At 39.3% G+C, this 26658-nt stretch overlaps 1 protein-coding gene across 1 annotated transcript in view; it reads right to left on the bottom strand.

Moving 5' to 3' along the window:
* STMN2 (stathmin 2) overlaps positions 1-26425 on the bottom strand; it is a 46375-nt gene extending 19950 nt beyond the window's left edge. Inside the window, exons 1-2 of the mRNA XM_015537697.2 lie at positions 26366-26425; positions 698-793 (exon numbers count right to left, since the gene is read on the bottom strand). Coding sequence (XP_015393183.1) covers positions 698-793; positions 26366-26384 — 115 coding nt within the window. The 5' untranslated portion in view covers positions 26385-26425. The remainder of the gene's footprint in view (positions 1-697; positions 794-26365) is intronic.
* Positions 26426-26658: the final 233 nt, after the last annotated feature.

Below are 26658 nucleotides of genomic sequence, written 5' to 3'. Positions count from 1 at the left end.
GAATTTGGATAAATCAAACTGAAAATGTTGCGCTACAAATGAAGTTCGTAGTCATGCCAATGCTTTAGGCTTTTCTTTTAAAATTCTCGTTATCTGGGGCCTTAGTCCTAGGTCACATTTATCATGGAAACTTGTCAGCTTGTGGACATGCATGTACAAAATACGCACACTTTATGAAGACAGTGATAAGGGGAAAATGGTGGTGGTTGTTGATTTTTACTCTTGAAGTTTCCTTAGCATAAAGCATTTTCTTGCAAATTATGATCTGGCCTCACTAAAGCTCAGCATATTATATTATTTGCAAAGAAAAGCTTTGAACATGCTGTGGGTGTTGCTATGCTGCTAACAATCTAGTCATGTGTCTTAAGAGACATTAATGTGCTGGTGTTAGCATCAAATTCAAACTGTTTCAGGGGCATCTGGCTGACTGAGTTAGTGCAGCGTGTGACCCTTGATCTCCGGGTTGTGAGTTTGAGCCCCATGTTGGGGGTAGAGTTTACTTAAAAAAAAAAAGCCCCTCAAGCTGTTTCAAGCAATAGGCAATCAATGAGACCTAATAGCTAGACACAACAAGTCAATAGTGAGATCTACAAAATATCGATTTAATTATACCAGGAGCTGTGAGAGAGAAACAAAGGTATCTAAGCTTTTCCAAATGATCTTGTTAGCAGGAGCATTTCTGTTGCAGGGAACTCACCATCGTAGGTGTAGATGTTGATGTTGCGAGGTTCCGGGTAAAAGCAAGAGCAGATCAGTGACAGCATGGACAGTTCCTTCATTTTTTCCTTGTAGGCTACAACGAGAGGCTCAAGATTAGTGTCTTTCATTTCCTGAATTGCCTCTTAATGCTTCTTTTAACCCAAATAATATTACAGCCTCCTGCAGAATGAATATTGCCAGGGACCCCGCTCTGCAAAAATAAAGACTGAAATGGGACTTTCAAGTGTGTATTCCTTATTCCAGAGGGCATAAATTACATGTTATAGCAGGTTAACTATAAAGTGAGAGAAAGGAAGTTAGAGAAAGAAAGGAAAGTAGAAGGAATTGAGATCCAGCAGGACAGGGAGGAGAGACAGAAAAGCCATGGAAGAAGCAAAAACAGACAAAGTTAGCAGAGAGATAGGTCTGTTCTAGCACAAATGTAGGCAGGTCTACTGTATATACAAGTATGACTCAGGAGGTGTCCTTTGCTGCTTCGGCCTCAGTGGCCACGTATTCAGCTGGGGATAGGCAGAGAACCCATCAGGAGGGTTATTAAGCAGATACATCCTCCAAGGACCCGTGTTGCTGCTTTCTCTTCATCCCCAAGTGCACTTTCTTGTAGCAACTTCTTTCCACACACACCATAAACCTAGATCTGAGATCTGATGAGGCTCCCCTTTCCTCTGTATAACCCAGCTTGGGCACCCACCTTGCCAAGCAGGCGCAGGAATTCAGCAAGTGATTCCCTTCCTCCTTCCCTCCCAGGATGAACCACAACCAGATGGGGATAAGGAGGTGGGGACTTCTCACTATTGTTGATTATCAATAAGTTAAGAAAATGAAAGAAAAATGAAGGTATACTGTGCACTAACTTGTGAAAATGTATAAACAAAGGGCGATGGTCTAACATGTTGAGTCTCATAAGGTAACATTCACCTCGTGGGAGGGGCTTCTGATCATTACAGCAACCCAAGGGAGGGCGAGTACCTTGGGGAGATGGGAATTCCCAGAAGGTTAATTTGGGCATTATTGACAAGTACATCTTTTGTTGGCTAAGAGGAAAGAGATTCAACACCCAGATGCTTTAGAACTACAGAATGTTACATTAGAAGGGTCCTAAAAGATCATTTAGCGAACTGTCCGCCCACCCCATCAACAATTTTGCAAATAACACTGGCCCACAGAGGATAAAGTCATATGTGGCCTCCAGATAAAAATGCAGGAAATTGATCAATGTCAAGTTTGCCAAGATGCCTTTTTCGACCTCTCTTTTTGGGAGGAGATTCAATGTGCCAAGAGGGTTGCAAATATTCGCACATCTTTGAACCATATGCAAAGATCAAATATTGTCATGCTGTGTATATGGTTCAACCTACCACATCCAGAGGGTCTCTTTAAGAGAATTTCCCTCCTTATTTAGCTGATTTCCTTTAAAATAAGCAACACAATTTGCCCTTTGCCATAACAGTCCTGACACCCACTCTGAGAGACTTTATCAGATGCCTTTGGAATTTTAGAAGGCAAAAACTATATTTCTTCATCTTTTTTGTCTATCTAGTTAATGAAATTATGCCACTTATGAAGGTCCAAGCAGTCTTTACATGGATGCTCAGTGTACCTCACAGTTTCTTTTGGATAGAAACATTTGATGATTTAATACATTCAATTCCATGAAGAATAAAACCCAAACCAGCAAGTTTTTATAGGCTGTGCCTTTTTGTAAGATAAAGCAATATGGCATCGAGAGTAATTTGCAAAATTAAGCTCATATTAGGAGCATATGTTAAAGATACCAACTTTATTAGGGAGGGCCACCCCAAGAATAAAAATAAAATAAAAGATTTTCCTTCTCATAAAGTAGTAACTGATTAAAGCTATAGGAGAATAGGAATTCCCACTGAAAAAAAATACTCCTCAATTCTGTCTTCAGTTTCTTGTGAACAAAATTCAATAATTTTCAGTAAAGCCACTGCTCTGTTAAGCTTGATAATTTAATAAAGGCAGGGGATATAAAAGTTGTCAGGGGCTAATACTTTAAAGCCCTATGTGTAATGTATGATAACCATGATTGATAAAAAGTTTTCTTCTTTCCTCTGCTACATGGTCTGGGGACAAAACCCCATTGACCTTTGTGGGTGATTACTTAAGAGATTCTTTACGTAAGTTCTTTTATTTTGAGAGAGACAGAGAGAGTGAGCAGGGGAGGGCCAGAGACAGAGGGAAAGAGAATCCCAAACAGGCTCTGTGCTGAGCCTGATGTGAGGCTCAATCTCATGAACCCAGAGATCATGACCTGAGCCAAAATCAAGAGTGGGATGCTTAGCAGACTGAGCCACCCAGGCGCCCCTTTACATTGTATTTATTGCTGGTTTGGATTTATTCTTTACTCTACATGGCATGAACCTACCCAGTAGCAGCCATTGCATAGATTCTCACTCATATAGTTGCTCTGAATCCTAGGGAGCTGCTTAAAACCAGTTGCAGCCACAACCCAAACAACTCTTGACTGTTGCTCTGCAGTAAAGGCAGAAGTTTCCTCTTCACTGGGTGCAGTTTCCCAAACTTTCCCCCAGGTGGCATTGCCCTTCCTAATCCTCTCCTCTCATCTAAATTCTTGCCAAAATTTCAATCCCAATTCAGATCTTCCCTCCCAGCGTTTCCCTCGCTTGGGGGGGGGGGGTGCTACCCACATTGATCTCCTATTGCCTTTAGTTGGCTGTACTTGATTATATACCGTTTTACGTGATTCTATATTGTCTAGGGTCATTCATTACTATTTTTTGATGTGTAATTTTTGTTTATAGAACTATAGGTTCTTAGAGGCCAAATGCTACATTTTACTTATCTATGAAAAATTTCACAGCACAGGTCTGGATGGAACAGAAAGCAATTGTTTAAAAAAAAAAGAAAGTTATTGTTTTTATTTTTTAAAAAATGTTTATTTATTTTTGAGAGACACAGTTATATTTTTTAACTAGAACGTCAGAATATCATGAATTTTAAACAGGTTACTTAAAAGAAATTTAAGCTCAAGCATCAGGTTTGAGTCCACTCTTAGGAATATTTTTTTGTGGGGAAGTTTGAGAGGCACGGAGATGAAAATGAGTGAGTTAGCTGGAAGTCCTGGTTGAAGCCATTAAAAATCTCTTCTTTCACTCTTAGAATTTGGCCATCACAATGATCTTAGCAATAGGGAGCCATTGAACATTTTGAAAGGGAGGGTGACCTGATGAAAGCCTCTTACTAGATTTATCTAGCCATTTTATACAGGAAAGATCTGTTACCAAGGGATACACTTAAGACACAACTGAATGAAGTTCAGCAGGAAATGTGGCGTGGCTTAAGAAAACAGTAGGAAATGGCAACGGAAAAAGAAAGGGAAGATCCAAGAGACTTTAGGAAAGAAGAATGGACAGTAAATAATAACTGTATTTGGAACCAAGGGTAGAGGGAAGACAGCAAGAAATCCTTGTGGTTGGGTGGTCAGGGAAGCTTTCCAAGTGTCACTAAAACTGAGCCCAGTAAAATGAGTTGGCCTAGCAGAATATAGAGTGTGGGTTGAAATATATGTAATTTGGATAACCGTCTTTTACCAACAATGAAAAATCCCAAGCAAATGCGAAGGCTATTAGAAATGTGCTAATAACATTTCACTATTGATATTTCATACTTTAAATTGATAGGTCCGTTCATCAGTGTTTGGAACTCGGCATATATTAATTTTTCACTACATCCCAACACGAAGTAGAATTGTAAGCATGTTTGTAAGGATGTGGGAGGCAACAGGTAATTCCATATAATTTTTCTCATAGTTGGTCGCATTTGCTATTAACTATTAATGTGTGCAAGTTTGCGCATTTGTCTAGTGAATTCATTTAAAATGTAACCCATATGATGTATAACGGTTCTATTGCAATATCCATGTGACCTAATGATTTTTGAACATTGTTTTCTATTCTTCCAAATGGCTACAAGGAACTGTGAATAATGGTAACAGCTGCTGTTTATTGAGCACAAACAATATATCAGGCTCTGGGCTAAGATATTTGTATGAATTTTCTCATTCAATCATCTGAATAATGCTATGAGAAGGTATTATAATTAGACTAGACTTACAGATGAAAGAAAAAGATGCAGAGAAGTGGAGTAACTTGCCCAACATCCAACTGATCATAAAGCGTGGAGTTCAGTTTGAATGTAGGTCTGTCTGACTCTATGTGTCCTGCTTTTAATGCTCTTTACTTCCTCCAACAATTTGTTCAGACGCATTACACACACCTTGGCCATCTACAAATTGTGCTTAACAAGAAAATGATGTATATTACTACTACCCACTTTTAAAATAAAGAATCCAAGATCTTTTTCTCTTCCCATTTTTCTTTGGCATTTATTCTTTTTTTTTTTTTTTTTTTAATTTTTTTTTCCAACGTTTTTTATTTATTTTTGGGACAGAGAGAGACAGAGCATGAATGGGGGAGGGGCAGAGAGAGAGGGAGACACAGAATCGGAAACAGGCTCCAGGCTCCGAGCCATCAGCCCAGAGCCTGACGCGGGGCTCGAACTCACAGACCGCGAGATCGTGACCTGGCTGAAGTCGGACGCTTAACCGACTGCGCCACCCAGGCGCCCCAGGCATTTATTCTTTAATTCCCACGTGTGACTTATTGACTCCATGACTATAAATTCAGAATAGAGATTTACAGAAAGAAAATATAACTTTTTCTCACTTGTGTGTTTTGCTTGGATAGTAAATATTGGTGCAGAGATGGCTAGAAAACTCAGGAACAGTTTCTCAAAAGGATCTCTGAGTGTATATATTCTTATACGACTGAATATATCTTTAACATTCGTATCACAGCTAATGAGGCAAGTGGACCAAGTGGTAGTTACCTAGGTATTTTAAGGAAAAAGCTCCTTTGAATCAGTTATTGAATATTTTTTTTTTATAATTTATTGTCAAGTTAGCTAACATACAGTGTATATAGTGTGCTCTTGGCTTTGGGAGTAGATTCCCATGATTCAGTTATTGAATATTTTAAGAGTGATTTATTTTGGCAGACGACTACCAAGTTTTCTCTATTTTTTTCTTTTTCCTTTGTGTATGTGTGTATGTGAATCTGAAGAGTATTTTTTCCTTTGAGGAACAAAAAGCATCAAGGAGAACAATATGATCAATACTAGAGATTTCATGGTCAGATTAGATCTTGGATTAGATTAGATTAAAGCAGCAGAGAGGTTATGTTTATTTAGTAAAATATGAAATAGACAAACACACATATATAATTATTTCCCTACTCTTTTAAATATATAGTCTTTACATAGATCAGAATCAGTAATCTTCCAGCTCTGTTTCTGGTACCTTTCTTTTCCAGGTCATAAATTAAACTCTTCATCCTCCTTTTAACTTGATTTTGACCATATCGTGTGTGTGTGTGTGTGTGTGTGTGTGTATTGCATTTGGTAGTTCGATTGCTTTGGGATCCTAGAGACTGAGGTCAGATTATTTTTTAAAAGTCAAATCTGTCATCCCATTTAGAAATACTTTTGGGAACTCTACCACTGTGATTTGCTTCTTGAAAGATGAAACAGACTAAAAGGATTTTATTTAAAACACTTGTATAGTACATTAGCTTGAATTTGGACCTTAAAAAAAGGTTGATGAATATGGTTGATGAAAATGTAATTTAAGATTCAACATTTAAATGAAAAAATAAATCTCACATTTTTGAGGATCTATTTTAACATCCCAGAAGATCACTGATATGAGATAATGTTCTAGATATTTCTGCTATGATGATGTAATGCTAATTGGCTTAGTACAGAAATGGATTCAGTCTATATTCATTCTACCCACCTCTCCCCCACCCCCCAAATTATGGCTTCCTAAGATATAATGACCAAGGAGGGTTTGAAAGATTAATGTTTGATCAGCTGATACAGCATACTTTTTCTGCAGGAATAGGTATCAAATCAAATTAGGGGACATTTAAGGTCAAAGCTGTACAACCCATCACTGGGCTGTACAGAAACATAGGAGGTTCTTAAATTTCAATTCAGTTGATTCTTGGCAAAACAATTGTGACAAGGAAAAGAAATTGGATGACATGAATCAGTCCTTGTGATCAAGACTGTAATAAGAGCAGTAAATTGTACCAATCTGAGACCTTACCTTACCCTCATTCCAGTTACAGCTCTGGCTGAGTTTAATAAGAATCCTACTTATCGTGCAGGGTTTGGTCCTTTTTTTTTCTCTCTCTAATGAAAGAAATTCTTATAGTCCTACATGGAGATAAAACTACACTGGTTTATAGGAGTAATGAAAGCACTTTATTCTGTTTATATTTCAAGACTTTCTTACCAAGCTAATTTTGAGTACTAAAGGATATATTTTTTAAGCCCTCAACATGGCCAGGTTATATGAATAAGCTTAAAACGATAGCTCGATTGATTGGCACTTAAATGACAGAAAGCCATCTCAGACACTCAGGAGAGTTGGTCCATCTGGCTAAGTACAGTTCTCACATAGGAATGACTCTTCCCTGCCCTGTAGTCTCCTGAGCCGGATGCAGCTGTCATTTGAGGCTGCCATGACCTGAATTGTGTCTCCATAATTGCTTAATGTGGCACCTAAGTAGTTTAAATCACTCCCCATTACTTCTTAATATTTTTGGTGGAAGACTAGAAAAACGTTTTCATTCATTTCTAATTCAGCAAAGATCACAGTGCCTACGCAGACTAATTATTGCATTTGTGGGCTCAATTTCTAGAATAAAAAATGTTTTGGTTATCAATGATAAGGATGTTGGCTTCCTTCTTCACTTTGTTGTAATGTGTGACCTTTCTCCAGAAAAAGAAGTTCTTGCTTCTATTTCATATGGATTTAGAATGAAGTCCATGACTTGTGTCTTTGCATTGAATAAAGTGGTACAAAACTACAAATACAGTAAATTACTTATTATGTTCTCAGTGAAAGCAAGAACTTTCAGAAATGGAAAAATGCAAATCTGTTATCACAACTGCAAAAAATAAAACCTGTCATATAAGATTCAGATGACTTTACCTCTGTTAATGGGCCAGTTGGCTTTCCCCTTGAATGGACCAGTGGTTTACATAACTGAGGACACAGAAAATGAATTCAAAGGAAATCCTATATATCAGTCACAAGACGGGGTTGTTCATCTTCATATATTGGAATACGTTAATTTATAGAAAACACCGAATGAAAACACAGTAGGATTAAGCAGAGACTCAACAGCAATTTGTGTGACAAGCCCTATAAATTAATCTTGATTTAATTCTTCTCTCAGTCTGAAAACTTGCTAAAAGATGAAAGCGTATTTCTTGAAGAGTTTCTATGTAAACTTGTACTTTCTTGGAATAGTGTGAAGTTTCTCTGCATTTGAAAAGCTCCCTATTGCTGTTTTATTTCTGAGTATGTCTTACAAAATACATAGTACTTAGAATAGTTACCAGCATCAACTGAGAATAAAAGTTATTTTAGCTTGGTGTTATTGCCACATGATATTTCTTAAGGTTTCGCTGGATAGAATCCTTATCTGGATAGTATACAATCTATACTTCATACTAGTATTCCTAAATGTTTTCGTAGGAAATGAATGGCACATAAATAACTAACAGAAAGTAACCATTTCAGGCAAAGTCCACAAAAATCTCATGTAGGAAGAGCAGTCGTTTTGCTTGCTTCCAAAAATGTAATGAGAATTCCAGGGTCTCATTTAATGAAATTTTGTAAAATGCACAGTATGTGCGTCAGGTTTAGAACTACCTGATATTAAAAAAATTATTATAGTGATATTATTCTTGGGTGCCTCTGGGAATTTGTGAGAGTAACAGAGCCTTTGAGATGAAAACGAAGTATCTTAATGTTACAGTTTCCACAGCCTGATGATCTTCAGTACCCGTTTTCAAGGCAGCCAAATAGCATGGAAGAAACCGTTCAGGTTAATCTAGCTGTGTGATGAAAATGGCTTTTTCCTTTTGGAAATTAAATGCTACTTCCTCAAGCTCTGCCATGTAAAGACTCACTTTCTGAAATAGGATTCATCAGATTGTATACTAGAACTTGAATTAGTAATAATTTTCTGCAGGGCACGTAAAGCAACATACAAAGCAAGTACATAGGTGTCTGAAGCCTCTGCAATGAACAGTCAGTTTGTGTCACCACTGCTACAAACAGGATTAAAATGTAAAAGACAACTTAGTCTAATGCAATTGGAGTCACCAGCCACAGAATTTTAGAACTGGAAGGAAGCCTTGAAATCATCGAAATCATCTAATCATTTTTGTTTGTTTTTGAGGGAGGGAGGGAGGGAGAGAGAGAGAGAGAGAGAGAGAGAGAGAGAGAGAGAAAACATAACTGAAGGGCAGAGAAAGAGGGAGAGAGAATTCCAAGCAGGCTCCATGTCAGTACAGAGCCTGATGCAGGGATTGATCTCACAACTGTTAAGCTCATGGCCTGAGCAAATATCAAGAGTTGGATGCTTAACTGACTGAGCCACCACGTGCTCCTAAATCACTTAATGTTATTCTCATTTTATAGGTGAAGAAACCAGATCTAATAACCTTTATTTCTTTGAAGGTCCCCTGTGGGGGTGAGAGATGGTGGGGCGATGTTGGTGGCAGGGACAGAATGGAAAACAGAGGTGGGAAAGGGGTGTCATAAATGGAAGTGATGGTAGACTTTACAAAAAAATAAGTGTCTTTCTTTAAAAAGCATTTATTTTGCATTGTGGCAGTTCCTAGTTCTCCCCTCTAACCCCTGCCCCTCACCCCAGACTTGGGAAATCTTTAATCTCCTCTTTCAGAGCACTTGGGAACAGCCCTTCAAAGATGGCCACACAATTTAGCTTCTCTTGGGAAGCAAATTTCACTTCATGTGAAGACGACAGCCTCAGGTACGGACACAAAGTTCTTGGGATGTATGGTACTTGTTGCAATAGGTGTACTGTTATTACTTCTGGAGTTCCTTCCAGTTACAAAATTGTCAGGAACAATGGATTGTCCTTTTACTCTAAAAAATTATGAAATGGATTGAGACTCTTTCAAGTGAAACTATGATCTTGTGTAGTGACACAAGTCTGAACTAATCACATGTGAGAGCTAGGAAAATAAGCATTGACATGGTGACTGCATCACAGGGCCTTTACGATCTTCTTAGAACTTCAGGTTTTTTAAGACCTTGAGCAAGTCCTTTAAGCAATTTGGACCTTTTCCGCATCTACAATTAATAGCTCCAAGCTCTGGAATTTTTGGATTCTACGAATTTAGCAAATTTTGTCTTTAAATAGAGTAACTTTCTCATTACATACAGATTCATCTTTTTTTTTTTTTGCATTTTCTGCAGTAAGCATTTTCTGTACTGATGTTTTTTAAACAGATTATTTTAAGGTATTACATTTTAAAGAAAAGGAAAACTTACTCTTGATATTTCTACTTTGCAAAATTTTTCAAATTTTGGCATTTCATAATAAACATTTATATTACATAAAATAGTATAACATAGAACATGCTTCATAAAGCAATTCATGTTTTAAGTTTCAAACTGTCAAACCATTAGGGAAAATTTCACTTTTCCACATACTACATGTAAGATTTAGTTTGGCTTTCAATATGTATAACATTAGCCAGAATAAATGGCGCACACAAGGTAAACTTTTTGGATACCAGCTAGAACTCCTTTTGAATTTGTAACACTCATCTTAAGATGTGAAGAAGATTACATGTTGCTATACTGATTGAGTGAGATTGGAATAACTTATGCATTGTATTTATTTATGGCAGAAAATACCACATGATTTGGTGATAAATACTAAAAAACTGAAGGTGAAAAGGGAATCAAGTGTTTGGTCTGTATAGACAAATGTGGATTGGATTTTGGCATAAGTTGCTGATGTTATTTTGAAAATCACAACATGGTCATACATAATATGCAAAGGCATCATGTTGATTTTATTCGATGGTTTATTTTCTATAGACTTATTCTGCCTGAACATTATTCATAAAAGAGTAGACTTGTGGTTGGGAATGTTGCTCACATCTTCAAAACACTTGCCAAGTAATAATACAGCAGGACAGATCTGTGTCCTAGGATGTGGTGCCAATTCAGAACTGTCTCCAACAGTTGTGACTCATGCAATTCCGTAAGGCTGGGTTTGTACCTTCCTAAAAACAGAAGTGAATCAAGCATAATGGTTTCCATCTCTACGGCCTTTGAGTTTCTTCTTTCAAAGACAATCATTCTCCTGTCTTGTTTCACACAGGTTGGCCCTTATTTGCCTATTTGTTTGCTGCTAATTATTTCTTACCAACTATATTTAAATTTTTTTGAGGATGAGGGAAGGTGTCTCATTTAATGTTTTCTGTATTCCACCTCCCCCCCCCCCACCATGTAGGAGTACATACAGCTGTTAGAAGGTGGGCTGTAAACACTTATCATTTAACGTTTTCTGTATTTCCCCCCACATGTAGGAGTACGTATAGCTGTTAAAAGGTGGGCTGTAAACACTTATCATTTAATGTTTTCTGTATTTCCCCCCACATGTAGGAGTACATATAACTGTTAGAAGATGGGCTGTAAACACTTATCCATGGGTTGCTGAGCAGGGTGGGGCTGTTCATCAGCTGCAAAAGATACTTGAATCAGTCAGTGGCCCAGCTGGTTTTCCCATTGAAACCAGGTATAGAGTGGGAGTTAAGAGCCCAGATGTTAGAGCCACATTGAGCTCAACTGTTCTCCCCACTAAATTCATTAGCTTCATTTTCTGCTACAGACTGGTGTTTCTGCATACTTGAAGTTGGTTGCTTCTCTCCCTACAGCCCTAGCTACAGCTATGTGGATAGTTTCAAAATGGCACTAGTGAGAGGTACAACCATAATTGTGTAGTTTCCTGGCAGAATTTAAGAAAGCTCCACCACCTTTATCCTTCACAATAGCAGGTAATCAACTCTCTCTATTCAAGGAGAAAAAGAGGTCAATGTTTCCTCTACATTTATATGCTGTGTTGCTTCCCCCCACCTCCCCCATGGGAAGAATATGAATAGGAGCTGAAGACTTATGCTCTAGCTCAGGATCTTTTCAACCTTAGACAATTTATTAAACCTGAACAGAAGTTTATTTATCCACAAAATGGAGACAGGATATTTTTGTGAGGATTGAATTAGGTATGTGTTAAGAAACTGAAATGCTGTACTGATATGATATTGTTAGTGAAGATGAGTCTTCTGCAAATTAATCTTTATTCTTTGAGTGACCTTTTGAAGTGTTACTGGGCTTGGCTATAGGGAGATGTTGTGGATCCTTATTTGGTACAATTCTGCCAGCTTCTCTTAGTTCATTCTTATGTCATCGAGTCAACGAACACAGAGGTCCTACGATGTCCAGGAGAGACACAGTGGTTAACCAGGTGAACTCTGGGATTGGACTGATTTGTCTTAAATCCTGACCCACCACCTATTGGCTGTGTGTGACTTTTTCTCTCTCCCTTTCTCACCTGTGGAAATGGGAATGATAATACCCTTTGTAAAGTGTTCGGCATAGTCACAGAACCTGACAAAGTATTCAATGCATGTTAGACAACAGTAGTATTATTATTGTCAGCCACAGAGGTGATTACAGGGGAGACAAAGTGAGTGAAACATAATTGTGTACTAAAAAACAGCCCTCAATATAGTTCGACCTAAGACAAAGAAGTGTCTGCAGGAAAACAAAGTAAGAACAGCTCATGATGAGGAAGCCAGAGTGCAGTGAAGTGAGCGCTAGATTTGAAACCTAGATCTGCCCTGAATGTTTGCACTACAGAGCAAGTCACTTAACTTCCTTGGCTTCTGCTTTCCTTCCTTGTCAGGTGGGGATAATGAAACCTGCTTGAGGGTTGCCATAAAAATTGAGGAAAAAGAGCACAGGGAGGACATGTGACGCGTGGGTGGCTCATGCATGGTAAGGGAACAATAAATGACAAGGTAGATGATAGCAGAAGGTGCTATTTGGTGATAAATGGCCATATACTAGGAGACAGGAAATCTGTTCAAAGAGTTCGCCGGAAGGAAAGATCAAGAAAAGCTGGACTGGAGGTTGACTTGAGAAACCTACTGTTACTTGTTTCAAGGAGTACAAATCCTTTCCCAGAAGCAATTCTGAGAAATCCTACTTGACTTCTTAGCTGACTACCCTATATATTACATATTCCCCACTCACTTCTAAAATTTATCAGAAGTGATAAAACATGCAGTTTTCTGGATAGAAAAACTTCAGGGTTATTCGTTATTTGTTGTTTATTTTTCATGAGCGACATCTTCCCTTTGTATTTAGATGGGTGAGCTTTCATTTGGCCAGGCAGGCAGGGCACAAAGTCCAGTGTTCTCCTCAAGTTACACTTTTCTGCATTTCTTCTCTAGGATATGTTGTAACATATACTGCAATTTGTGACCAATACAGACTGCAACTGGGAATACCATTTTAAGGTTTCATTTTAAGAAAAATTTCAAAATTTGAAATCTAATTCTTTCAAAGCTCCCTAATTCAGTATTTCTTCCACTTGGAAAAAAATTTCATCCTAAATATTGAGTTTCGTTTTCTTTTATTTGTTCTACTACAAAACTTTTTTCTTTTTTTCCAAGCCAAGTTTTTGGTTGATAGGAGAGGTGCAGTTCTTTTCTCTTCACCTTGTGTTTTGGCTAGGTATTTCAGAACCTAGCTAGAATTTTTTTTTTTTTTTTAATGAGGAAATGCCTACATTTTCTTTAAAACTGAACTTTCCTACCCTGTGCAATGAACTTGTACATTGTATTATGAGCTTGTAAGGACTTATGTTATTTTAATGCTTTCAGGTAAAGCTCCTCCTTTGTCATTATTCTATGTTTTTGAGAAAGTATGGAGAAATGGAGATTGCTATAATCAACAGAATCTAGTTTGAAAAAGACCTATGTAGCACTTATAAATGTAAGCACATGTTTCTATCATGTTCTCAGTTATGTCATAAATACAGTTGCAAGTTTATATACCACACATTTACATTAAGTTTTAGAGGCAAAATATTTAAAATGATCTTTTAGATTGGTAGTCAATTATTAACTAAGCCTTTGTAAAGTCAGAAACCCAACGAATGTTAATTTGATTTCTTAGTTTCTTTATTCTAGTCATTACATTCTGCTAACATCCTCTGCATTTATAATGACTGGTACCTGAAACACTACTGACTGAAAAGGTGTTACTGTCATGAATGATTGAAGAATAATATGAAACTCTACGTATTCATAGCCTTGTACCACCACAGTCATCTAAGGAATACTATGTTCATATTGTTTGGCTCTAGTGTCTTTGTTGTACTTATCTACTAATGGAAGAAGAGGGAGACTAAATTGATCCAGAGAGAAAAGATCCTGGAGTTATCTCTGAAAGAAAAGGTCTAATTGGAAGAAGGGTGTTGGAAATGGCAGTAGTAGGTCAGGAGAGTGCCAGGTAGGGAGAAGACTAGAGAATCAGGTGTGAAGGATTTTGCAACAGCTCAGTGATGGGGAGTGATGGGGTTCAGATGAAATTGATGGTTTAATAAGAACGTAAGGACAAGAGACTCTGTGTGTCTGGTGTGTGTGTGTGTGTGTGTGTGTGTGTGTGTGTGTGTTATGTTATATAATCCCCCGCTTTCCTGCCCTTTAAGAGACCTCAGTGTAGACTTTTACATCTTAATGTTTCTGGAATCAGTTTTTATTTCTATGGAATGTGACATCTTATGTAGATGAACCTTACTGGGCAGGCAAGAAGGGTCAATTTTTTTGATATTTTGTATGTATTTGAAGTAGGATGAGATATGAAATAGGATAGTGAAACATAAAATGAGAAATAAATTCAAGAGAAGTGTACTTTTAATTCTGGCATATTCCCCAGAACGGATTTGCTTTGGCGATATACTATACTGGCAGCTGCATCATAAATATATCAGCTCTCTCTCTGTCACAAAGAATTACTGAGTAGTGATCATTTCTTAAATTCCGAGTAATTTCTAGTAGATTTGTTACTACATGTGGAAATTTACAAAGTCCAAGAATTTAGATGTTTACTTTAAATGATTGTTTTTATTTAATATTTCCATCATCTGTTCAGGGAGTCTTGGATGGAGATTAATTTTTTTTATTAAAAGTGCTTGATATTCAATTGATGAGTTAATCCTCACCACGACCGTGTGATTTAAGTGGTATTATTTTCCCCATTCATAACTGAGAAAACTGTGGTATAGAAATGATAATTTGCACAAGGAGTATCTGATAATGACGAGTGGGGCAGGGTTCAAAACTATGTCCATCTAATACGCAACCCACTTCTAATCTGCCAGAATGCACTCTTACACATAACAGCAACATTCTTGACCTAAGCTTTTTTGGGGGCGGGGGTGGGGTGAAGGGGGAATTTATATTACTGTTTTAAATTTTCATAGCATTTTGCACTCTTTTAAGTTCCACGACAAGTTGCTTTTTCCTATTACACAGAGCTTTTCCTTTTTGTTTTTAACTTTTGGAGGCAGCTTTAAACCAAGCTTTCAGCACACCTGAACATTTGGGCTTGGGTTGCTTTGTCTAAGGTGGGCCTGCTTGTATAGTTGCTCAAGAGGGAGGACTTAGACTCAGAGGGTAGAGAAGGTCAAGGTGGTGCTGGCAAGGGGCAATCATGGAACCAGCAGAAAAATCTGTACTAAGTGTTACCTTTTCCTTGTCAACCCTCTCACATTTTCTATTTCTCTTTGCAGGGGCACCCCTGCTTTGCCCAGCAGCCCTCTTAGCTTGAGGGTACCATCTTGGGTCACTACTTACCACCGTTCCCTTGGGTTGGGGACTGTAATAAATTAAACTTTGGGTGACTTAGTTGTTGCTTCTCAGCCAATGCTCACTTAAGAATTCTAAAGAAGAATCTTGGATGAAACCTAAGCACAAGCCCCTCAAAATATCCGATACTGCTGTCCAAGCAAATCACTCAACATTTTATTTCAATTTATTATTTAGAAAGTATTTTTCAAAAAACAAAAGGCTCAGTTTCGTCAATCCCCGTTTCCTCGTTACTCATTCTAAATGTGCATTGGTATCTTGACGAGTAAAATATCCACTCATTCTATTTAATGACAAAAAAAATGCAATGGGTTATATTTACAGTGTACTTGACAGGTATTAATCACTTTCACGTTTGCTTCCTTGGTTCTGAAAAGGACCCTCTGAAACAGACAAGGCAGTATGTTGCCACTTTACAGATGCTGCAGTAGAGGCAGAGAGAGAAAAAGTGACCTGACCAAAGTTGGTTAGCTGAGAGAGTAAAGACTAGAGCTCAGGGCATCAGGATCCTGCTCCTGGCCTCTTCCTGCAATGCAGCACCAGCAGCATGTGGAGACGGGTGGAGCTGTTGGGGCTTAAGTCCTCTATTCTTTTGAGTCCACTGTGCTGAGCTGGTCAGAGCAGGGAACTCACGCCAGAGGGCCATGCTTCTTCCCCCACTGCTCCAGGTACCTCACTGGTCACTGACATTAGGTTTAATCCAAGTGTGGTTCTGGACCAGAAGCATCAGCACCACCCAGAAGCTTGTTAGAAATGCAAATTAAGGAGACCCACCTCAGACCCACAGAATCAGAACTTCTGGGGGTGGGATCTGAAGTTCCCAAGTGCTGCTGATGCTCAGTAAAATTTGAGGAGCATTTTAACTAAGGGGTTTCCTGGCTGGTCTGGTTGACAGAGGAGATTAGTTAAATATTTTAATTTTGTCCTTTGGGTAGATCACAGTACTTCCTAACTGATGTTCTTTGTGTATAATTATGTACTGTCTTGTAATAATTGTAGGGTAGTATAACAAAATTATTAAAGTGGTGGAGACTTCCAGGGGCAGCTGGGTGGCTCAGTAGGTTGAGCGTTGGGACTCTTGATTTCAGCTCAGGTCTTGAGCTCATGGCTCAAGAGTTCGAGCCCCACATTGGGCTCTGAGCTGACAGTGGAGCCTGCTTGGGATTCTTTCTCTCTCTCTCTCTGTTGCCTCCCCTGCTTATACTCGCACTCTCTCTCTCTCTCTCAAAGTAAATAAACTTAAAAGTGGTGGAGGCTTCCAGTGATGGTTTAAGTTACTACTATTGGTATTCAACTTTTTTGTAAGTACAGAATCTTGTCTTCTTCAAAAGACTAAATTCCCCAAGCATGAGAATCATGTTCATTTCTATTCTCACAATACTTGGCATAGGCTTCAGAGGAGAATTGGTGCTTGAATCTATTTTACTTTAGTAAATCTTGCCATTAACTATTAACGACATTGGACTAAAGACAAATATGTTTAGTGTGTGACTTCCCTCACATATGCATCTTTGATTACAGGACATATTTGATTATAGGGCTTACAGGACTAAGTGCTAAACTTTATTAGTTTTATTTTTTATCAAAAAATCATTATAATAATATATTATATATAATATGTAATATATATCACACATATTAAATTATATGATATATATTACACATATTATATGTTACATATTACACCATTATAATCATATATATACACATTTTACATATATATAATAATATATATACATTTATATTTTATATATAAAATGTATATGTATATGGCCTGAAGCTTACACATATGAACTAGACCTGGTAAATTCTTTTGAGCTTAAATTTATTCATTTTAAACAGAGCAACATGTATACTATTCCCATTTCATAGGGACTATATGAAGATTAAAAAGGATACAGCAAGTAAATATTTTCTAAGAACTACAAGGTCCAACATAGATCATGCTATCTAACTTTTCTTTTGAACACTTTACATTTTCAATCTTCTGTGTTTGTCTGCTCTTTTGTTGTTGTTGTTGTTTTAATATGAAAGGAAAAAGTGAATCTGAAGTAGAATGAGGATTTTCAAGTGACAGGAGTCTTGGATCATGTAATCTGTGCATCAAAAGACTAGAATTGACTCATAATTTTTCATGTGTTTGAATGAGGATAATGAGAAGGATGCTAACTGGCACTTCTCAGATAAAGCTGCCAAGGTTTAAATAACACAGTAGATATTGGTATTGGGAATAAAAAAGAACTTTGCAGTCATAAAGACAACAGGTCTGGAAGCAGAGTTCCCAAGAAGGCTTCAGAAACTCTAGGGTCAGCTCAACTGCCTGACTAGCTTAGCGCCCCTCCCTGTAAGAGTCTGGAAGTGACTCTAGCAAGTAGAGTCACTAGCAAGTAACGTTTTGATAAAATTTTCGGGTCTCAGTGTTGCCACAGTCAATATCTTGTAAGTTGAGCTTTGTCATGTGCATTAGGCTTCTATCTACTAGGAAGCCTGAGCTAGAAGATTATCATTAGGTTTACTGTGAGTGGTTTTGCTGAATGGAAATCAAACTGTGGCTGCAGTTTATAGGAAAAAAAAAAAAATCCCTAAAGAGGGAGTAGAGTGCTAATAAAAATTTAAAGTTTAAAATGCTCTCTTGTGCGAGTATTTGTGGAACTAGGTTTAGATAAATTTCATCCATGTCTTTTTATCCTGATATAAAGACTTACCACTGAAAAACTGAAAGACTAACAGATTCATATTCTGATGATCTATTGTTTTTTTTATTCTGATGATCTATTGTTTGTAATTACATAATTACTTGTGCTGTGGATGATGTACGAACTCTGACATCGAAAGTACAATTATTCTAAAAGAATAACTGTTAAATAAGCACTTTTACAGGCATTGCTTTATGATTTTGGTGAAAAAAATCAGTCCCAGACAATATTATTTTAAGGTACTACACAGAAATTATCTACTTCTGGTCAAACTTTTTGAATTTTGTAATTTTTCCAAATATTAAATATTTTAATCTGGAGGCCAACAAAATTGCAAGTGTGAAAAATCTTTAAAAAATTTTTTTAAAAAAAATGTTTATTTTTGAGACAGAGAGAGACAGAGTATGAGTGGGGGAGGGGTAGAGCGATTGGGAGACACAGAATCCAAAGCAGGCTCCAGGCTCTGAGCTGTCAGCGCAGAGCCTGACGCGGGGCTAGAGCCCATGAGCTGTGATGTGAGATCATGACCTGAGCTGAAGTCAGATGCCCAACTGACTGAGCTACCCAGGGGCCCAGCAAGTGAGAAAAATCTTAAAATTTTTGTTATGGTTTTATAGTCTAAGGTATGGCTGCTTCTCTTAAGTACAATTCCTAGAGAAGCTATATTTCCAGATGACTAGCAAAATGATTGCTGAAATGCATTAATTAACCTTTATATTCACATAAAAGTGTTTTGTGAGAACAAATGTACACAAAATGTTATCTTTAATCATGGTTAATAAAAATGGGTTATATAAACACAGGTTTTACTACTGCAAATGTCTCCTTGACAAATGACAGGACCTGATTCCTTTATTAAAAGATAATTAGCAATGTTTCACAAGGGATTCAGAGCCTTCCTCCTGCTTGCTTGCTTTTGACGTAATAAGATGAAGAGTCTTGAAGAACATCTAATGATTATACTAACTGTGGATGCCTGGGTTGTATATCTCCTTTAGTTCTAGATTTATTTCATAAAACAAAATATTGAAGTTAAATATCTGGTGTTTATGGAAGGAGGTAAGGGCCCATTTTAAAATGCGATAGCCATGATGATATTGATTACATTAAGTCAAGATTTTTGTTTGTTTGTTTCCCCCCCAGACCTGGTCATCCTGGTGTGTCCACACCCAAAGTCCCTGCTGATTTCTTAGCTGAGCCTTCAGACAGCCATGTGTTCCATACATTATACCCCCTCAGAGCTTTTTTTCCCTCAAAGCCTAAATCATGGCAATTATTCTTAATGAATCCCGGGTCAGGTCTTAAAGGTAATCATCAGGTTGAGTGTATTTCCTCTTCAAAGTGTGTCTGTGCTAGCAAAGGATAATCTCAGGATTGTTAGACAAAATGGAGGTTTCACAGGTTTGACCTCCATGGTGGGAACACTTCTGCCACGGAGCATATAAGAGTGGCTAGTACTGGTTAAAAGGACAGATTCTGGGACCAGATGGCCCGGGCTCAAATTCTGTATCTAACTGTGTGACCTTGGGTGAAAATCACTTTATCTTTCTGTGCCTCAGTTTCCTCATCTGTAAAAGTACCTACTTTTTAGGATTATTGGATGATTAACATCACTAATATGTGCAAAGTGCTTAGTTCCTAGCCTGTTATATATGCTACATAAGGGTCAAATCAATAAATAAAAGTCATTTCTCATAGACACTCTATAAGGTTTAGGTCTACGCCAGAAAAATGAATCTTGAAAGAAAACAATGGCAGAGAAAAACCTGTCAATGAACAACAGCAACAACAACAACAACAACAACAACAACAAAGAAAGGGATAACCTTGAGGCTTAATCCAACTTTGTGTTGACTAACAGTATATCCTACCAACTTTGTGGCCAGTTCTATTTGGGACTATGCTTTTAGTGCCCTATTTGGGAAATGTTGTATTTCTAATTGGAGATATTTTATGTAGTATAATTTTTCAGGTTGCATTTCCAGAAATGTGGTAATGTTTGCATGGTCAGCCACCCACTGCATGGGAGGACTGACATATGGTATTTTTGATAGTATTCTTCAAAGACCATTTTTTTTCCTCTGGGTTGACTTTCTTGAATAGTATCAAATAATGGAAGCCCTTTATTGGCTTAAGTAAGGAGAAAACACATGTGTAATCTGTTTCTAATTATGCACCCACACTCACTAAATTATTAATAATTTTCTCATGTGCTATCCAGAAAGAAATTCACTTGGGTAAGTAATAAGTATGGGATATGTTGAAAAGCAATTTTAGTACTGTTCCATTTTCTGTTTTAATTTCTACAATATGTGGAGTATTTGTAGCAAATTAGCTATATGGCAAACGGGTTACAGACTTTTAGATTATCCCATAACTAAAAGGTTGTGTGTTGAACTTCTTGTTCTGCACATTGTTTTGCCAATAATAGTAAGCTAGCAATATTGATTTATCATCTTCCCAACTGTGCCACAAGCCATATTCATTTTGTGTTAGATACACACACAGAGTGAAATTCTCATTTTCCACCTTTCTCTTGAAGGTCTTCTGCTGTGTGCTACAATATGAATATATTTTTAAAAATCCAATTAAGAGAAGGTGATGACAGAGAACACATAACTCCCAGAGGTATACAATCCCTAAAAGAATGAGTTTGGAAACGAAATATTTTGTAAGGATTGCCATGCATTTGAAAATATTAAGACCTAATATCAAAGCTTATTGTGGGAGGAACATGTATATCACAGTTCTCTACTTCTAAATCTGATATGTTTGGTGGTTAGAATCAGCATCATCTGGTAGTTTGTTAGGAATGCAGAATGTCTGGCCTCAGTGAGACCTTCTGGATCAGAATTTGCATTTTAATGCAAATCACAGGTAATTCATATGCAGATTAAAATTAGCAGAACACAGTAATATGAAACTATTAAATATTTTACAGATGGATTATAGTTTCATGAAACATAAGAGAAAAAAAAAATCCCTGCCAATGCAAACATGAAAAAAAATCCACTTTTGATGATCCTAAAAATTAGTTTATGCTTGTTTTTGGTACCTCTCCTCAGATATCACTTTGTGTCTACCTTTCAACTGCTAGCCTGCAGGCTCCCTGAAGGTGGACATTGACATTCAGGTGTGTCCACAACATCTGGAGCACATTTTAAACAAATGAATAAGTAAATAATGTTTTTGTTTAATTTATTCCTTTATTCAAACATTAAAACATTCTCTTCCTAAATAATTTTGCTATTACGACTATTTTCTACCATTCATCCACTACAAACTCCCAAAAGTAACATAAGTGATGTAACAGCAAGGTAATGAAACTAGAAAGTAAAATCGTAACAGAATAACTAACCAGGGTCTACACCTACTTCCAAGTAAGTCTCCTTGAAAAGGTGAACAAACTCTTTTCATCCACTAGGGTAAAGTATGCCATTAATTTATTGAACAAGCAACTGAATGTTCCAGATTAAAAAAAAAAAAAAAGATTTTATTAAATAGCATTTGAAACTGGGTTAAAAAAAATCAGGGGTGCCTGGGTGGCTCAGTTGGTAAGGCATCCGACTTCTGCTCAGGTCATGATCTCACCATTTGTGAGTTCACGTCCTGTGTCGGGCTCCATGCTGACAGCTCAGAGCCAGGAGTCTCCCTTAGGTATTGTGTCTCCCTCTCTCTCTGCCCCTCCCCTGCTTGTCCGCTGTCTCTGTCTCTCTCAAAAATAAACACTAAAAATATTAAAAAAAAAAAAAATCAATCATCTATTTCTTAAGAGAACTTGATTGCCCTCTAGTGGGGTGAAAGGTAATGTGGACTCCAAGGTTTTCCAATTGAGAGAAGGAGGAAAGAGAACTAGCCTCAGTTCTCTGATTCGGTCTTTTCTTCTTGTTTGACAGATGTCTTGCATTTTCATATAAGGTCACAGACCCTGAGACAACAGAATAGTGTGTATTTTCCCAAGAACCAATAGGAAATTGATGTGAGCTGGAATTAGGTATCAGCAGCTTGGGAGCAGCCACACCCAAAGCAAGTAGCTTTGGGCCAGCTTCATCCAGGCTTATGAGCAAGGAGCTATTGCAGGGGAATAGGGCGTATAAGTCAGTTCTGTTCAGTTGGAGTAAAAAACAGTGGTGATCGATAAATCAGGAATTTTCCTAAAGATGGTCTGGATTCATTAATGAGAAAAATGCTCAGTCAAATATGTAATCGATTCATCTCCCATTTCATTTTTAACTATACAGATTTAACTTAAAATTCTGGATGATAGCAACTACTAGATATTCACAGAATTAAATAACTATTTCGATCCTAAATTACAGGGAGGAAAACTATCTTATTGTGTGAATCAGCTTTCTGGCACTCTGAAATGGCTGAAGGGCACTCTTGAATCTGGATAAAATGTAACCTCTTGCAGCCTTTTCATCACAGAGAACCAGTTATTTGATAGAAGACATACTGGGCCACATGATTGAATGCTTATTCCAGAATGTATCCATTAATAATTAAAAAAATCCCCAAAGTAAGCAAACGTGTTTTTAGTGCAACAGATAAAATCCTGCTAAAAATGTTAATGATTAAGAGCAGAGGCAATTGTTCTAACAATAAAAATACTCCCCTCCCCCTTAGGATGGAATCGTTTACTACAAATTACTTCACAAAACCATTGCGAATTGTGACTGAACAAAGTTCCAGATTTTAATGTTAAAACCCATTCAATCTTAATTATTCATTATTTCAAAATGTACTTTCAGAGAATTTTAACATGTGTAGACAAATATCACCAGCTATATTAATTTGTACCATCATTCTAGCCATGTGTGTTAGGAATACGCTGGGTCACATAATGCTTATTGCAGGCTCAGCTTACTCAGCAGGTATTAATCACATATATCATTAATTGATAAGCTACTGCTGTTTCTTTTTTAGTTTTATCTTGAAATCCTGACCAAATCCTCATTTTTCCACTTCTGGTTATTTATATATCCATTTAGAAGGCGCCCACTTCATCGGTGAAGATAATGGGGAATTCTATATGCACCTAGTACAATCATGCTGAATAATTGTTTAATGAATCAGGAAAAAGCACCCGCCCTGGTGATTAATTGATTATGCTTTGCAACTGAAACGATGTCAAAATCCGTTATTTTAATATTGCGGAGGTTGTACTTCTTTTCATGTTTTGCAAATACAGCTTATTCATGGCAGAAAGGACCCTTGCATTGTCATATTATGGGTGGGATTTTTATTAATGGGATAGTGGCTACCATTTCAAGATCCAGGTTTCTGTGCAGAATTGAGACTGTATCAAGACTCAGCAATCGGAAGATCAGTTTCAAAAAAAAAAAAAAAAGAAAAAAAAACAGTTAAAATTTTTTGCATAACCTGTATTTATATATTGATAGATATAACCTTATGGAATATACAGTGAAAATCATAACCTCTTAATTATAAATGTATAATTTTACCCATTGCAGTAACAATTATGTGCGGAGAATTTTCCAGCAATCTTTGGCACACAAATCCTACTCTTAGTAAGCACCTGCACGTAATAGCCGACCCACATGAACATACGTGATCCGGACAGGGATTGAAAATACATTCGCTTTATAATGTAAAATGAACAACAGGACAAAAAATTCTTTTTTTAAGGGGTGGGGGAGAAGGCAGGGAGGAGTAGAAGGAAGAAAAGTGAGTGCAACAAAGGTTAATAATCCTTAATCAAATTCAATCACTTGAACCTTTTGAACACATAAGGCCGTTGAGTCATGAAATAATATTATAATGATAATGATTTAAAGTAATATTGATAATGATGAGTTTGTAGCCGCCCTCCTGCAGCAGAAACCTCTTGGTGGGGGTGCAGAGCGCAGAGCGAGATCGCCCCTGTCCCTCATTCTGAGAACCTTTCTGGACTTGGGGGTGAACCGCGAACTGTGCGAAGCGGGGGTAGCTCAGGACACTGCGCAGAAACCGGTCTCCCGGGCTGCACCCGCGGGGGCGAGCGCCCAGCTCGGGGGAGGGGAGTACAGGGCGCGGCGCTGGGCTCTGCAGGGCTGGCAGCGCTCCACGCGCCGGCTCGCCCAGTGCGCCCCCATCCGGCCAGCGGCTGACTGGTCTAGGTCGCAGCTGGGAGGGGTGGGGCCGAGCCGCGCCCCGCTGGATTAGTGAGGGTCCTCCTAGAGAGAGTCTCCAAAGGGTCTTCGTCCCGGGAAATAATAGAGAACCGCGCGTGGGCCGAGGGTTTCAGCTAGGGGAAAGTGCCTGAGCTCCGAGGGCTAGGGGAGAGCGAGAAGAGAAAAACCCTTCCCGCACCCCTGGGCAGGGGTCACCTCTGCGGTCTTGCGGCCGGCTGGGGTGGGGCCGCGCCTTTGTGTGGCCGGGCGGGGCTCGAGCCAAGCTTTTCTGCAGGCTCTGGGCTGGGAGGGGCTCGGCGCCAGGACCCAGAGCAAAGCCGGGTGTCTGCGCATCTCGAGGGGTGTCTGGGCTGTTCTGGACTGCGGGGCTGCAAAAAGGGGCTCTAGGACTGCAGACCGTTCAACAGCCTTTCCCCAGCTCCGTTTCCTTGCCGAGCCTCGGAGCCCGAGGTCTTCCCAGCACCACGGAAAGGGTGGGGCAGGGCGGAGCTGTGCAGAGAGAGCCCTGTCCATCGCTTTTTCCCTTCTCCGCAACCAGCACCGGGTCCCGGGGGAGGGGTGCTTCCAGCAGCCACCAGACCTCGGGTGCCTCCCTGCCTGTCCACCCCCGGGGCCACCGAGCGCCAGAACCGTGGGACACTAGAGGCGCACGACCGGTGGGGGATCTCTGTGTCTGGACTGTTTCTCTGATACAGGTTGAGCCTATGAAAATTGCCATTTTTCGGCCCTGTTTGACCTACAAGACGGGTATTTCGCGTGGCTCAATTTAAGAAGTTGGCCTTTCTTGGATCTGTATTATGATTATATCTACACACACCTAGGTTCCCGAAGCTTTTACCCAAAATGATCAATGAGTTCAAAGAAGCCTTCATCGGCGTCAATGTCTAGCCACCCTATGTGGTTTTGAAAAGAAAAATGTTAACCCACTTTTTCCCTCCTCTCTCTGTAAAACGGAACAATGAGGCCAGGGTCGGGAAGGCTGGGGCAATGGTCGGGTCTGTTTCGGAAATCGAGGCTGGGAGTCAGGAGCGCGAAGCGCGGGGCGTGGCCCTGCTGTCCCTCCTGGGCTGGGCTCCTGGGCGTCGCGCTGCGTTCCCCACCCGGCCCTCTTTCGGCTGATGCTGCTGCACCCCGCAGCGGGGAGGAGTGAGGGCGCCGGCGCGGCTTCGCACAGGGTGGGGCCGTCCGCATTGTGCGCCCAGCGCTGCAGGTGCCTCCCCCTGGGACCGCTCGTCCTCACACAAAGAAACCCCACCCCAGTGCCTTCGAAACCGCTGTCCCTCCACCCCTCCCCACCGCGCGCTTCCCCGCCCCTGCAGCTGCCCACCCGCGCCCTCCAAGCCCTCCCCGACTTCCTCTCTCCTTCCCCTCCCTTTCCCTAAAACAAAGGAGCGTAGCACCCCCACCCCCGCCCTAACCTCCCCGCACCGCGCCCCAGGACTAGCGGTTTCTCCGACGAGACAATACCATAAAATTTGCCCCGTTCTCCACCCGTTCCCCCCCCACCCCCAGTCTCCACCCATCTTTCAAACAGCCTAGAAGGGACCGATTTGACTTCGCATTCTGTTTTTTCTTTCCCTCACCTTGCCCTCCTCTTCCCCATTTTCTTTTTTTAACTAGAGAAGAAATAAAGGATGTTACAAAGCACTTTCCAAAATGTCCCTTAACCCCATTTAAGGCAAACAGTAAAGGTAGCTCCCCCCACCCCCCACGATTGAGCCCTAATTTTAAACATGGAAACAGAATAAATTCTCTACCCATGGGAGGGCAACTTACCTGCTTCTACCTTTCAAAAGAAAATTTTAGTTTTAGATTTCCATAGACACCCTCTTTGCCCTTCCCAAACCCCCAGAACTGCCTTCGTCCTTCCCGGTTCCTGTTTTACCCTTAACGTCTTTTTCTCTATAAAATATCTCTGAATGCCTTCAAAACTCTAAGAGAGAAGGTGAGAGGTGGGCTCCAGGTCGAGCCGAGGGAGAACGAGGCGCGATGCCTTACCCATTGCTGTTTTAGCCATTGTAGGGATGTGCAGATGCTGAGCGGTGGAGAAGGCGAAGGGTCCAGCTACAGCAGCGGAGAGAGCGAGAGAGAAGACTGAATAAGGCACTGAGTCTGCAGAGTGGGACCGTGCGAGAGAAAGAGCAAGAGGCAGGAGCCCATGAATAATTATCACTCAGAAGCTCAAGCAGATTGGCTCCCAAGGTCCCCTGACATGACTCCCGCAGAGTCAGAATCTCCAAGCATTAAATATTGATCGACCAATGGTGCTGGAGTACAAAGTACCAGAATGC

Source organism: Panthera tigris, chromosome F2 (genome assembly GCF_018350195.1).
Source record: "Panthera tigris isolate Pti1 chromosome F2, P.tigris_Pti1_mat1.1, whole genome shotgun sequence".
Taxonomy (NCBI): domain Eukaryota; kingdom Metazoa; phylum Chordata; class Mammalia; order Carnivora; family Felidae; genus Panthera; species Panthera tigris.
The sequence above is the reverse complement of the archived record's forward strand: the minus strand, read 5'-3'. Positions and strand labels throughout refer to the sequence as shown.